This window comes from Plectropomus leopardus, chromosome 20, assembly GCF_008729295.1.
Source record: "Plectropomus leopardus isolate mb chromosome 20, YSFRI_Pleo_2.0, whole genome shotgun sequence".
NCBI lineage: Eukaryota > Metazoa > Chordata > Actinopteri > Perciformes > Serranidae > Plectropomus > Plectropomus leopardus.
Window position 1 is genome coordinate 414,158 of NC_056482.1, and position 15,905 is coordinate 430,062.

The 15,905-nt window shown below is 36.2% G+C and overlaps 1 protein-coding gene across 2 annotated transcripts in view; it reads left to right on the plus strand.

Annotated features, from left to right (window-relative positions):
* Positions 1–7,327, plus strand: part of syk (spleen tyrosine kinase) — a 33,204-nt gene extending 25,877 nt beyond the window's left edge. For both annotated transcript variants that reach the window (XM_042509358.1, XM_042509359.1), the window contains 5 exons: positions 946–1,155; positions 4,817–5,006; positions 5,611–5,751; positions 6,492–6,604; positions 6,727–7,327. In XM_042509358.1, the coding sequence (XP_042365292.1) occupies positions 946–1,155; positions 4,817–5,006; positions 5,611–5,751; positions 6,492–6,604; positions 6,727–6,799 (727 nt within the window). In that variant the 3' untranslated portion in view covers positions 6,800–7,327. The remainder of the gene's footprint in view (positions 1–945; positions 1,156–4,816; positions 5,007–5,610; positions 5,752–6,491; positions 6,605–6,726) is intronic.
* The last annotated feature ends 8,578 nt before the right edge of the window (positions 7,328–15,905 follow it).

The window sequence follows — 15,905 nt, forward strand, 5'->3', positions numbered from 1 at the left end:
ACTTAATCACTAATATGAGGCTTCAGCAGCCTGAGTTTAATATTATGTTCTTTGAACTGAGAAGTTAGAATTACTGATTCCCCAGTCTGAAATTTCAACATGAACACCCCTAAAGTTTTCCAACTTGAAAAATTGGGAGAACCTCACCAACCTGTCCTCAAAATCCAAGATGGCTGTTTCACTTCATTTCAGCAGTAGCGAAGGCTGTAATAATATAGTGTGAATTACAACTACAGTTAAAGATAAAGATATTAGATACTAGGTTCTTAATACTAATATCTCTATCTTGTGAGCTGATTTTTCTTCTTGTTTCATCTTTCTTCCTAGATTATATAATGTAAAGCTGACCTCAGTTTACTTGTGCTATGCTCAGACACCTTTCATAAGCTATTTGGCACTTTGACAACTGAGCCAATTGGTTTGATTTCTTTCAAAAGGGGAAAAAGGTAATGATCAAGAAATGACCCACAAATTGCGAGAAAGGTACCTTAAAAAACGTTTTAAAAAAGAGGGGAGGAATATTATAATTTATGAAATTATCAAAAAAAAGAGAAAATGTCTAGAAAACAAAATTCATAATTCTACCATTTTCATTTTCTTGCTATCTTTTTACAATTTTTTTGCTCATTTTTGGGCCATGTCTTTTTAAGTTGTTTGTTCCTCTCTCCCTAAGTTTTTGAATGAAATTATAACAATTTGCTCAGTCTTTGAAGGGTTAAATTGGTGCCACAACCTTTATCGCACACTCTGTATTGATATTGTTGACTCAGTTTGTGTGCTTGTCTGTCCTTTTACATTCAAAACCCTGTGTTTTTTCACTGATTATATGTGGCTAACCATTTTTTTGTGTTGTCAAAATGAGCCCAAATGTGTGGAGAATCTGTGGTGAATGAGCGTGAACCAGGTGTCTCGGTGGTCCTAACACTGACCCTCTCTGTGTGTTAGGATAGAGAAACCAGTCGCAGTCAAAATCCTGAAGAATGATGACAACAACCAGTCAGTGCATGAGGAGATGCTGCGAGAGGCCAATGTTATGCAGCAGCTGGACAACCCTTACATCGTGCGGATGATCGGGATCTGCGAGGCAGAGAGCCTCATGCTGGTCATGGAGCTGGCCGAGCTGGGGCCGCTCAACAAGTTCCTGCAGAAAAACAAGTATGTACTCCAAGTGCATCCTCATCATGCTCTGGACCAGGCATTCTAGTTACATTACTCACATAAATACTGAGAACATAGTGATACACATCTGTTTGAAATGTTCATAGATAATGCTCTGTGGCAGTGTTTGTTTTTAGAGGCAAAGGACATCATTTCTTCTGCTGATGGGCTAGATGTGCCCCCCCAACACTTTTCAAAATACAATTTTGACCTCTAAATTAGTCCAGAAGGCAGGACAGTGCTCTTTGTAATTAAGTTGCAAATTCAAATTTTATCATTAAGTATAACAATTAATTAATTAAAATTTATTTCAGACTTGAAAACAAAATAAACAAACAAAAAGTTAAATCAGTTCCAAGACATAGGTAGAATAAAGTAAAAAGCATGTTCCATAAATTCCATTTACAAGCATTGATACGCCCAAAAATGAGTAGGAAGAAGTTTACACTTATTTAATCCTACCCCTTCTCCACAACTTAGTAATTTATCTACATTTTAAAGAAAAATATCACATATACAAATATATGGCGGCGTTGGGTGGCTGAGCCGATAAAGCAGTTGCCCTGTACATGAAGGCAATGTCCTTGCCACAGCAGCTGTGGGTTCGATTCCAGCTCGCAGCCCTTTGCTGCATGTCATCCCCTCTATTTCCCCCTTTCTCACTATCAATCTTCTGTCCTGTCCAAGTAAAGGCAAAAATGCCAAAAAAAATCATCTTTTCAAAAAACCAAAAAGAAAAAACATATACAAATACAACATATACCCATATGCACCATATATACACACAAATATACACATACATACATGCACACACACATACATATATAAAAACATATAATGACCCAGATTCTATATCTTTGTGTGTGTGCATGTATGTATGTGTATTATAATATATTTATATTTTATACACATAAACATACTCATACATCTTTGAAAACACCTAGTGATTTTTAAAGCCCACCCTCATCCCTGTACCTTGTGAAAATCATCTTTTTGTACCTCTTTTTGAACTGGATCATGTTTGGACATTGCTTTAGCTCCATGCTCATACTATTCCACAGCTTCACACCACCAACTGAAATGCATCTACTTTTCATAGTCATGTGAACACCTAGAAACTTGAAATTAAAAAAAAAGTAAGAATCAGAATCAGAAATGCTTTATTGGTCCTCAGAGGGAATCTGTGGTTTGTCACAGTCGCTCTAATGCCAGCACAGAGAATTACGGCAAGTAGGAAGTAAGTAGTAGGTCCTAGCAAAAAGTATATACAAATATAGAATAAAATACTTTAATAGTAAACAATTACCACTTGTTTGTAAATATTTAAAAAAGTATGTATAATATGCTGAAATGTAAACTCTGTACATACTGTAATACAGCAATAGACAATAAGCACTAGTATGTGAATATTTCAATTATAAATATGTTTAATGTGCTGAGCATGTTAAGTGTGTAAAATATAAAACTGTGCCTTATGCTACAATGTAGTGTATAAAACTAGAATGTAAGTTCAAAAAATATATAAATATTTGTGCAATGCTACAATAAACAACAGAGATATACACAAGTAAGAATAACAATATCTGAACAATATGTGTTGTGTGTTAAATATAGCCATGTTCAATCAGGATTGTATCAAGGATATAATAATAATAATAATAATAATAATAATAATAGTTATTCAAAATTCAATTTTATTGTCATTTCACTGCATATTAGCATATACAGAATGAAATGAAATGCTGTTCCTGACCAGCTCAGTGCAGTGCATTTGAGATCTGTGCAAATTCAGAAGTCAGTAATAGATATACCAAAAAACAACATAAATATACTAAAAGCAACCTCAATACAATAAAAACAAACAATATAAAATCCCAAAACAAACAGACATTTCAGACAAAAAGTGCACAGTGTTCTGTGTCAGCCCACTGAGGGTTCACCTTGACAGGTGACTGGCCGTGAAAGCTGAATCTGTCTGTTGCTAGAAGCCGTCGCAAACTCTGGTCGCACCGCCATGTTGACAAAACTGTTACTTACTTTAGTTATATAGCACATTTAAGACAGGGTTTACAAAGTGCTTTGGCAAACAAAGAAAGGCAGAAAAAGCAGAAACAGGATACTAAGAAGGCAATACAACAAGAGAGAGCCACTGAACATAAGCCAGATGAAACTAGAGTAGAGTGAAGATCAGATTTTAAAAAAAGGACAAATAATGCGGGATGCAAAATGTCAATATAAATTAATACAAATGAAAAGACCAAAAAACAACACAAGCAATGAAAGCAATAATGTCACAAATAAAATGAATTAAGGTAAACAATGAATAGTGAAGTGAAGTCACTGATTCTGCAGCCTTACCTCTTCAGGCAGGCTGTTCCAAAGTTAGTAATTTAAGCATACAGAGATTTACAAGGCTTTTCCAGTTTTGCTTTTATACCACCACTATAATGAAAATCTGGACAATCACTTCCAACACAATTTGTTGACTTCATTGTGTCCTTCAATTAAATATTAATGCTTAGACTGAGACTTGAGCTGAACCCATTTAGACTGTGTTTCTCCAAAAATGTGTTAGTTTCTAATGTTAGCTGTGCCCCCTATTTTTCTTTAATGCTGCTAAGAGTACAGAGAGTCAGTTGGTCAGCAAATGAGCCTCTAACAGCTGCTCAGGTCTCCTGACACAGTCCCTACAGCTCAAGTGAACTGGTGATTATAAATGATCTGTAGGTATGAATGAGGGGGTCTTGACCTGCATATATCGGACATGTGATAGACTGACAATATTTCAAAGCCAAAATGAACAATTTGAAAACATTTTATCAATGTTTTAGTTCACTAGAGAATGATGGTGAAGCAAACATTTCACTATGACTAAAATATATTTAAACTTTTGTTTTAATACTGATAAACCTGTTTTCTTTACCTAACTTTACCTGAAAAATGACTATTTGTATATCAGTATTTGCATGTTACACCCAGTTCATGAAGAAAACTTTGTTTTTCTTGCATGCTTCCACAATGAATGGAAAATTCAAAAACAGATTCAAAAAAACATCTGTTTATAAACTCTCACACAACTCGTGCACTATAATCCAGGTCTCACTTATCCAGTTGGAAGCTGAGTACCTCCCAAACACATACATTACAATATAAAAAAACTTTCTCCTTACTAGTAGGTTGCCCTGAGTGTGTGTGAGCATGTGTGTGTGTGTGTATGAGCTCTACCTGAGCAGAGTTGCTCTGCTGTGCATGCAACTGTTTTTTCTAAAATCATAATGATTTAGGTAAAATGCATTTTGGAAGTACTAAGCATCCGACTGGACAAATGAGACGTGTATTATACTGCACGAGTTTGTAAATGGCTTTTGTATTGATATAGTTTTGCTGTGGTTAAACATGGTCACCGTTTACTTCAGTTCATGAGGAAGGTTCACCTTTTTTAGATTCTCCATCCTCCGTGGAGGCATAAAAGAAAAACAAAATGTTTTTCTACAAATTTGAGGTTACACATGATGAGTCATATACATATGGTTATTTTACATGTGAATTAATCCTTTAAGGCATCTCAAAAGATTGTCATCTGCATCATTTGAGGTTCACAGTGAAAGTAATTAGAATAACAGTCACTTAGTTAATTAACTTAGTTGTTTATCCTCAGGCAGACGACCATAAAGAACATCACAGAGCTGGTCCACCAGGTGTCGATGGGGATGAAATACCTGGAGGAGCATAACTTCGTCCACAGGGACCTCGCTGCCAGGAACGTGCTGCTGGTCACGCAGCACTATGCCAAGATCAGCGACTTCGGCCTTTCCAAAGCTGTCGCTGAGGAGCAAAACTACTATAAGGTAAGTGCTGACACATTGATGGATACAGCTGATTCACTGTAGATCATCATGAAGTCAATCCAGGCCCACTGTGCATGCACAGGTGGATATTTCATGGTTCATTTCCACTTCATTACTGTAAAATGTTGGAGTGGAGTGGAGCAATATGGTTAAAAATATCCCAAAGTATTTAAGCCTGGATGAAATGGTTTGTTTTTTATTTTATTTTTTTAGATTTGATAAATATGTACCAGCTTTTGGTGTTTTAGAGTAACACAGACCTCTATAAACATAATTTTATTCAACATAACACAGCTGTTATGATAACATTGTAGAAAAAAACAAGAATAAAATCTGAATTGTCACAATAACCAAATGTTTGTTTTTCTTGGAATCAAATAGCTTTTGGTGACCGACACTGAAATCATCAGGATTTCATACAGATTTCATTGCATCATGTACAATGACAATAAAGCTTTCTATTCTATTCAACTATTAAAAATTTAGGGCAGGTTGTAATCTTGAGGCAGACTGTAATCTTGGACAAACTACAATATTGGACTGCAAAATTACTTATCTAACGTAATGATACCCGCTGATGTTTTGTGTGTGTCTCGTCCTACAGGCTAAAGGTCATGGGAAGTGGCCAGTGAAATGGTACGCTCCTGAGTGTATAAACTACTTCAAATTCTCTTCCAAAAGTGACGTGTGGAGTTTTGGGGTACTCATGTGGGAGGCCTACTCCTACGGCCAAAAACCATACAAGGTATCTCAGGCAACCTGAGACATGATGACACTTACTTCACACATCAAGTCACTGATGCATTTCCTTAGCTGAGACTTGCAAATGCAGAAGTAAAGCATTTGTGTTTTTTGGGGGTTTTTTAAATGTAATTTCTTTATCTAATTATTTATTTACTACTGCTGTTTTTATACATGAAGACATTCCTCTGACCAAAACACAAAGATAAAAAATTTCAAAATTGTGGCTCACTTACATTGTCATTGTGTGGCATTTTCTGCCATTGTTTAAAATGTTCTTTCTGTATGTAATTTGCTCGGCAATGTTATTGTCCTGTTAGTTACATCATGAGCACTATGGACCTACACTTCGTCTGAAAGCACTTTCACACTACAAGTCACATTCACCCATTCACACACACATTCAAACATTGGTGGCTGGGGCTACTGTACAAGGTGCCACCTGCTATTCAGTTTTTCAGACATTCTCACATTGATGGTACAGCCATCAGGAGCAATTTAGGGTTCGGTATGTTGCTCAAGGACACTTTGACATGCAGAGTGGAGGAGCTGGGAATCAAACTGCTGATCTTCTGAACACTAGTTCTGTCTCCTGAGCCACAGCTACCACTTCTTTTCTCAAGAAGTAATACTGCAACAAAAACACAAAAAAAAACCCCACTACTAAATACTCTTTTTACTCATCAATTTTGCACTGTCTGCCCGATGATGTCACCTTTAATCTGAATGCTTTTCTGTTGACAGGGAATGAAAGGAAATGATGTCATGCAGATGATTGAAAGTGGACAACGTATGGATGCTCCAGTCAACTGTCCACAAGAGATGTATGAGCTCATGAGGTCCTGCTGGACATACAAGTAAGTGCCACCGAGCCATCACACAGTAATGGCTGCACCAGCAGCACACTCTGACACCAGACAGCAGTAATAAGAGCAGTGCATACGTTTTAATAACTGCTTGCTGTTTCAATGTGTTACAGGGTGGAAGAAAGACCTGCGTTTACTGTTGTTGAGCCAAGACTACGAGAGTATTATTATGACATTGCACAGTGAGTCTCCTCATGGATGTTATGATATTATGCAAAACCAAAAACTGCATTTATTCATGTCTAAATGGCTGGAGATGGTTATGGATTATTATGCTGTTGTAAAATATTAACTTCACCTAGTGGATTAATTTCAACAGTACCATCATTATGCAAATGCCATTTATTTGATTAATTTTCATGTTCCTTCCTGAATGTAAACAATATGAGAGTTGTAATAAAAAGATACAAGTCGAGCTTATTTTATGAACAAACATTCGTGTTACAGCTCACAAACTACACAACTCATTCATGCAGTAGTCTTTTATACTATTTGTGGATGGAGCTGCACCAACATGATGTCATTGTAGTTAACCCTTTGAAACCTGGCCAAATTGGCTTGATATCTTTCAAAAACATGGAAAGAAGGCGATGAGCAACACAAGAAATGATCCCAAAATTAGTAAGAATTACTAATTCGTAAGAAAAGTAAAGGTTACCTGAAAATTAGCACACAAAAAATTGAAAATTAAAGAAACAAGAATAATATAAGAATATGGCCTAAAACTGCTTAAAATTATAAGAATAAAAAAAATTGAAATATAATATTATAAATAGACATTTTTTACGAGCTTTTTTATTTTAAGTAATTTCCCAAATCCACTTATTTCTTGCAATTTGTGGGACATTTCTTGTCATGTTAGTCATTGCATTTATTACTTCCCGTCATTTGAAAGCAATCAAACCAATATGACAGGGTTCAAAGGGTCAAATAGATTGTGAGAGGCATCTGAACACAGCACAAGAAAACTGATGTTGATCCAGGTTTCAGAGGATTAAATCTAAAATCCTTCAGTTCTAGAGTGAATTCTATGACACCTGGGGGGGTTCCAGAGAGCAGGTTATATGAAAACTCTTGAGTATGTTAACCTTGAGATGAGGAAAAGAGAGTTAAGTCAAACTTTGAGTCAATCACCATGGTAACTGACTCTGTGAACATAACCTGCTCTCTGGCAGGTTTGCTATAAGAAACACAAAGTTTCTACTTGTCCCCTCTCACCTGAAGCAAGCTGCCAAACACAGATTGTCCTTTTTTTTAATAATTTTTTTATAATTATGCAGTGTCTAACGTTCTCTGACCTCGATTGGACATGCTCTCATTCCTCGATGAATATCTGTTTGAGAAGTACCGTTTTTCATTAGGCTACATTCAATCATTCATCTTAATAACGTTCTCCGGCCATCCAGTCTGACACACCGCTTTTCTGTTGGCTGTTGGCTCAAATGTTAATCTTTTTATTAGCATTTTACTGAACTTTCATATACACATCAACAAGAGTTTAGTCTACAAATCAGTGACTACAATATGTTTAAAATAAATAAAATTTTAAAAATTTAAAAAAAGAAAAAAAGAAAATGAATATATAAAAAACAGTAAAACTCCAATAATATTACATTTAAAAAGCATCCAAAAATCCAAAATAGCCTACCAACATAAAATAAAAGCCAGAAAACAAACTCAATAATCAAGTATCAGTTAGCTAAATAAAAATACCCACATTCCTAAATAAAAATTCCCCACATTTGTATGCACCATAATCTAATGCACAATCATCATAGTAATTCTCAGTCCTATGAAGAAAGTTGATATTGTGTTCACGGTGTGTGTTTTATATCAAAATCAAATGTTATTTTACTCAGCAGGATATTAGGCGAGAGGACATTTATGTGTTAAAGCAGCATTCTGTTGGGAGTTTAAATGACTTACATGTTGAAATAGCCACTGAATGAATATTTACTTTAATGTCAGATATGAATAAAACCAAAGTGAGGTCAGCCTACAATCATGTCCTAGCAAAATATGCCTTACCCTCCTGAATGATGTTTTTTTAATTTCATTTTCAGTTGATTCCAAGTGCATTTGAAGATCAGAATTTATTCAGTCTACCACTTTTCCACATTTGCAACGATTTTAAAAAAGTTCTGTTAAATGTTAAGTCAGTGGGAAGTGCATTCAAACTTATGAATTGACACTGGCAGAAATTTTCTCCCATACTGCTTTTCTCTCCTTAGCTGCTGCAGCGGTATTACTTTTCTTTCTAAATATGGGTTCATATTTGCCATAAGCATCATGAGGACCTTTAGTTCCAGTGGGGTGAAGTAGCTAAATTTCTATTTCTCAGCAGTTGCCATGGTGAATTGAGGTATCGCGGCTCCATTAATGATGGCTTTTTATTGAGGTTGTGCACGCGCTGAACTCAGGGTGAACATACTCAGAGTTGATTGAACTAATTCAAATCAGCTATTCTGGAACAGAATACTCTGAGTTTCCCGTCTTGGAGTAAATCAACTCAGAGTTTGTTGGATCTCCTTTCTGGAATACCCCCCTGAAGGTCCTGAAGTTATCAAAAGTGGGTGTGTCTGTGCTACATATGAATAAATTCCATGACTGTGACTTATAATTCATGCTTACACCTGAAGTATTAAACAGTATATCAACAAAATGAGTGTCAGGGAAATCCATCAATATTTAAAACCTATAAGAGAAGAGTTACTCCAACAAACTATCATCGCAAACAGGCAGAGGTGTCAGAAAACATCAGCTAATGAAATGGATTTTTTTTAAAAGCCAGCGCTATAATTTTGATCACGACAACCTTCTGGGACCACCATGAGGGATGGCTGGCCTAAAGCATGGATCCATGTGCTGTTTATGGTGGAAAACAAATTCCTAAAAAAAATGCTGTAAAAAATAAATAAAAGAATCTTACTCTGCAGTAGTACTCCTCTCAAAATTAACCTGTAAAGTATTCAGTAGTTCTGTTGTATATAATTTTATGGTGGCCTCTAAGGACTAGAGGGAAAAAAGCCCTGCATACTTACTTTACGCCACATGTGTGGAATCCATCCTGCCCAAGGACACTCCGACATGTGGACTGCAGGATCAAAGTAACCGTCTTCCAATTGGGACAACTGGACAACCAAACAACCTGCACACATACAGAGGTGAAAACATTTTTAAAAATTCTGTAGGAGACTATGCATTTCTTTTAATGTTTGACTAATGTCAAAGTAGTGGAATACAACTTTAACAGACATTTATTTACCAAAAGTTTAACTTCCACTGCTCTAGAGAACTGCAGCAGGATATTAAAATGTGTTTTTACCCATGAATCAGGATTCTAGATCAACTAGATCAGCAGAGCTGTTTCTTGTTGCAAAATAATGACTCTTAAATGATGTAAATCAGTTATTGCACTGATGTGTGTAGGAGGGCATTTGGATAACACTCAGCTGAGCTCGTATTGAGCAGTCACAGGTTTATTTTTTGAGGAATGTGGAAACGACAGGTGGCAGCAGAGTCAAAGTGATGTTAAGCTGAAGCATCAGACAGAATTATTTTGTTCTAGTAACAACAGGACTGCTTTCAGTCTTTTTATATTTTTCCGGGGTGGCTTGGCCTCAGCTCTGGATATTTCTTTAGCTTTATTCAATTTATCAAAATATTCCCAAAATAACAAAGACATTTAATAACACGTTATTCGGATGTAAAAAAAAAAAAAAAAAGGCTCCAAAAGTTCTGTTTACATTGAGTGTAACTCACTGAAACACATTGGGCCTCACAAGTCTCTCTTTTCTTATTATCTGATATTTGTTCTTGCACAATGCAATAATCCTACATGGGATTCATGAAACATAAACTAACCACAGACTGTATAAAATAATAAACGCAGCCACTGTGACATCAGCCATTGGTTTGTGGACTCCAGTTTTGAAGCCTCAAATTTGGCATTTTGAACGCATTCACAGAGGCCCATGCATGAGGTCTAAACAGGTCAAGTGTATTTCCTTCATTTCTAAGTAATTTCAATGCTTTTCAGTACTTTTTAGCTGTTAATCAGTGTGTCAGTGCTATGCACATTCTTGTCGGCAGAACAAGTAAAACCGGGACGAAATGATTAAAAAACAAACTCAGGGCGCCCAGTAGCTTAGTTGGCAGAATGGGCGCCTCATGTATAGAGGCTGTGTCCTCGTAGCAGCGGCCATGGGTTTCATGCCGGCCTTGGCCCTTTGCTGCATGTCAACCCCTCAATCTCCCCCTTTCACACTTACTCTGTCCTATCCATTAAAGGCCAAAAAGCTAAAAAAAAATGTCTTAAAAAAACAAAACAAAAAAACACCCAGCTTTCAATCAGAGGTCTAAGACTCCACAGAGAAGCTTTAAGGAGGTTTGCCAATCTTCAACCAGTGCCATGTAGAAAATCTGCAGAAAACTTTTTTGACAACATACTATACTGTGGCTTTTTTTTTAATAATATTTTGGTCAGCATATTATAATATGAATTTTTTGTCATAACGTGGAAGAAATTCTATGCTTTTTGTCATATGTTGGACCACATTCTATAGTATGACTTTTTTCATAGTTTGGACCATATACTTTACTATGACTTTTTTTTCATATTTTGGATGACTCACTATACTGTGACTTTTTTGTCATATTTTGGATATCATACTTTACTATGACCTTTTTTGTCATATTTCTAAAGGCATGCTTTACTATGACTTTTTGCCATATTTTGACTGTCATACTATGCTATGACTTTTTTTGTCATATTTTGGATGACTCATTATACTGTGACTTTTTTGTTTATTTCTGATTACATACTATACTATCACTTTTTTTTTGTCATATTTTAGACAACATACTATACTATGACTTTTTTGTCATATTTATACTATTATGTGATTTTTATAGGATTTTCCAAGACATCTTATACTATGTCTCTTTTTGCAATTTTTTTAAAGACATATTTCATTTTTCAGGGTTTATTTATGTATTTTTAGTGAAACACTATACTTGATACAACTGATGTTTCTAATGACATACAATACAATGTACTTTTTATGATACTTTGATGACATACTGTTATGTTATGACCTGTTACGACCTTTTAATGAAAATTTTAATGACACACCATAATATGACTTTTTTATACACACACACACACACACACACACACACACACACACACACACACACACACACAGGATGTCATACTATCTCATGACTTTTTTATGACATTTTTGATTACATGCCATACTTTGACTTTTTAATTATACTTCTGCTGACATATTATTTAATGATTTTTTGTGACATTTATGATGACGTACTATGTTATGTTTTTATGATATTTTTCTTGGCATAGTGTACACTGACTTTTTTATGATTTCTTAATGAAACGCTATGGTATGTCTTTTTCATGTATATGGGATGTCAAACTATATGGAGACTCTTTTATGATGTTTTGAAAACACACCGCAGTATGTCTTATATTGGTATTTCTCACCGTATACTATTCTTTGACTTTTTTGATGTGATGATGTTTTGAATGACATACTATACTATGACCTTTTAATGAAATTTTGAATGACATACTATACTATGACATCCAAAATATAAAAATTAGTCATAGTATAGTATGTCATTCAAAATTTCAGTCAATAAAGCATCAGCATATAGTGACGACCGCAATGAACAATTTAAAATAACAACACGAATTTTACTGGACCCTGTTCAGTGCCGTTTGCGGCTTTAATTATATATATATATGCACATTTCAGTTGTATTTAAGGCCCAAAACAAGCTGTTGATAACTGTTAAGAGAGAGTTAAAACAGAAACGGCCCCTTTGTGTGGCCAGGGAGGAGGACTGGGCCAACCTGCGGTGACAAAAACTGTTCCAAAAACAATCAAGTAAAACAGACAAGCTAAATGCTGTCAAGGATGCCGTTACAGTTACACCTTGGCCGTTTCCCATGAGAAGCGGCTGGGTTGCAGGCCTCCAGTATTGGGGAACGGGTCTTTCTTTACGCAACTTTGACTTGTGGTGGGATTCCCCCCGGCTTATTGCTGGGACATCTGCCGGAAGGAGGCAAGCCACAGTGGGGATGTGCAGCCTGATGTCACGTTGTGTGCAGCAGCAGCATGAAGCCACAGGGCATGCCTGCACGCAACCGCCGGCCGGGGCCTCAACAGTCTGCTCACAGGTTCGCACACACACCTTCTACTTATATCCTCGTGATAACTCTGACCCTACCATCAGCATCTGCAAGTCTAACTCCCGACAGGAGCCTGCTTCTCTATACACTAAATCCTTATCACAGAGTGTAGGAAAACATGGCTGCAGCATCTGTGATGTCCCTCACAGGTAGACTACCGACTGGGTTTAACACTCACTACCATCTATCATCCCACATGCACTGGACAAGTCGATCCATTCTTATTTCAATCTTGAGATTATTAACCCCTTAGGTTACTTAATGTTTGATTGTGTTTTTCCATTGACTCATTATAGAACTGTTTCGTACCACGTCTAAAATTAAACTCTGTCTACAACCATAAATAAGTCAGTAATCTGTAATATACTGACAGCCTCAATAAAAGGTTTTATTTTTCATTGACAATTGGCATAAAGTGTAAATCTAGATTAATTTTGCAGGTTCTGGATGTTAATTTAAATGCATTTAAACGCTAGATTTTTTTTTTTAAAGAAGCCAAAACTAGATTAAAAAAACTAAACTAAACTTTACTTTAAAAAAATTTTTTTTTTAAAGTTCAAACATGATTTTTTTTCTTCTTTTTTTTTTGCAAACATTTTTTTCACTACTAAAATGGCAAAAAATAACCCCTTTTTGTTGTTTTGGTTTGCATCTTTGTGCTTCCAAAAGTCATATGTATTTTTATCCAACAATTTCTGTTAATTTTAGCAACAATTTAAGACAGACATGTATATACATATACACACATACCAGTAGATGTGTGTGTGCACATATACACAGGACACCTGATCAAAATCTCCAGTACAACTGCTTAAGATTTAAAGTAAACTAATAAAAACTGAAAACTCAACATAAGACCCAAAATACTGAGTTCATGTCAAAAAGAGATTGTAGAAGTGAAGTTGGATCACATGACTCCTTTTAAAAATACAAAAAATACATAAATTATTAACAATACAAACATGTCAGTTATGCAAAAACACAAATACATACATAATTGCATGAACAGGTTTAAGTTGTAAAGGTGTCTGAGAACATCACAAGAAAACTGATGTTGCTCAAGTTTCGAAAGGGTTAACTTACTGACTTTTCCCAGAACTTTAGACCTTCATCTCTCTCCAGCTTATCAACAAATGAGGAAGGAGACTTTCATTTGTGTCGTTATTTGTCACTTTATACTACAGCCTTGACTTTATTACTTTAGTTAAAACTTTAGGACACCAGTAGGGGAAGTAAGGGGGAAAAACGCAGCTTGACACACAGCACCAAGCTCAAGATACCTGCTGCATAAATACCCTAAAAGATTTATAATTTTCATCATCTTTTTCATAATTATTTACTTATTGTACTGACCTGTGTTTTTTTAACTGATGCATATTCATTATATTGCTTTGTGTTTTTGAACTGATGCTTCCTGTTTGCACTTTCCCCTTTGCTTTCGGTTGCCAATTTCCCCACAGCGGGACTAATAAAGGACAATCTTATCTTATTAGGCAATGAAATCATTTCCTTATAGCACAGCAGCAAAATGTGCTGTACCGGTCTGAGACTGTGGGTTTGGGAACCATTGGTTCATCAGCTGATCATTAGCTTACAAGCTGGCTCTTATTACATCACCTGATAACAACATATCAAGAGATATGAGATGTTTTAATGTTTGATGCATGAATGAAAACTAAAAGTAAAATTTTCACTTCAGAAAGCTATGTTGCAACATGTTAGAGATGATTACACACTAGTGTTTTCATGATACTGGAGTTTCTGTCTACTGTACAAAATCATGAAAAAGATTAATCAAAGTATGTTCCCCCAGCGAAGTGTTTCCACTGTTAATACAGTTCTCACCTCAGTGGTTAGGTTTGGTAGGGACACAGGTGCACAAGAACTAGATCAGTAAAAAAAATTCAATCTTTCCCTATTAACACATGTTATAATCATATATATATATGTATGTATAAAATAAGGATTTGGTCCACATGCTCAAGAGGGGCAGAGGAAGGTGGTGGTCACATAACATGGTTTACCAATGTTTTGGCGCATTCATCAAAGTTGTAGTGCTAAAATGACAATTTACATAACATTATATATAGCTTATAAAAATGTGCGAAATTAAAATCTCATAAAATGAGGGGGAGTGGGGAAAAATAGAACAGGGAGTAACAAAAATGTAAAAAAAAGATTCTGATATAAGAAAAGAGGGGTTTGGGGGCGGGTTAATATGGGGGGCACACATAACAGGGACAGTCCTTGACACAACACGGGAAACACTGAAAACTTTGGAATATTCAGAATAAATGTTTCAACAAATTTATATTTTTGACAACACTAATACACACACACACGCATGCACGCACTGACATCTCTATTGTCCTTTTGGATGGAATTTTGAACTGCTTCAGTCATTCATTCATTTTCTGTAACCGCTTGTGGCGGGTCGCACCCTGGACAGACAAGACAACCTTTCAGGCTCACAGTCACACCTAAGAGCAATTTAGAGTCACCAATCTGATCTTTGGGATGTGGGAGGAAGCCGGAGAACATGCAAACTCCGCACAGAAGGCCCCCCGCGCACGGACCGAACCCCATTCCAACCCGGGTCCGAACCAGAGTAGAGGCAACAGCGCTAACCACGACGCCACCGTGCCGCCCTGCTTCAGTCAATCGATACTCAAAGATCATTACACATTACACATCATTACACAAATCACAGATTTGATTTCCTGTCACTACAGAGCATGTTGTGGTCTGTTCCAAGCATGCACTGTGCTCCGTTCTGTGTCCACCAGCTCCTACCTGTACCTGAGTTCACTGCATGTGACGGATTCAAATCTCCATTTATGAACCAAACGTCTCAACCTGATGTATCTCACGTGGAAGCGCAGGTGGAAGGAAAACGGCAACATCATGTCATTAAGTATTTTATGCACACAGAACAACACAAACACAGGAAACATTTCAGTATTGAAGAAGTTTATTTTCACAGCTGTGTGATACAGTCTCCTGCTCTCAGGGCTGTCCCACACTGAGGGAGACACAGAGGCTCACTTCATTGACTAAAATCACACAATATCATCA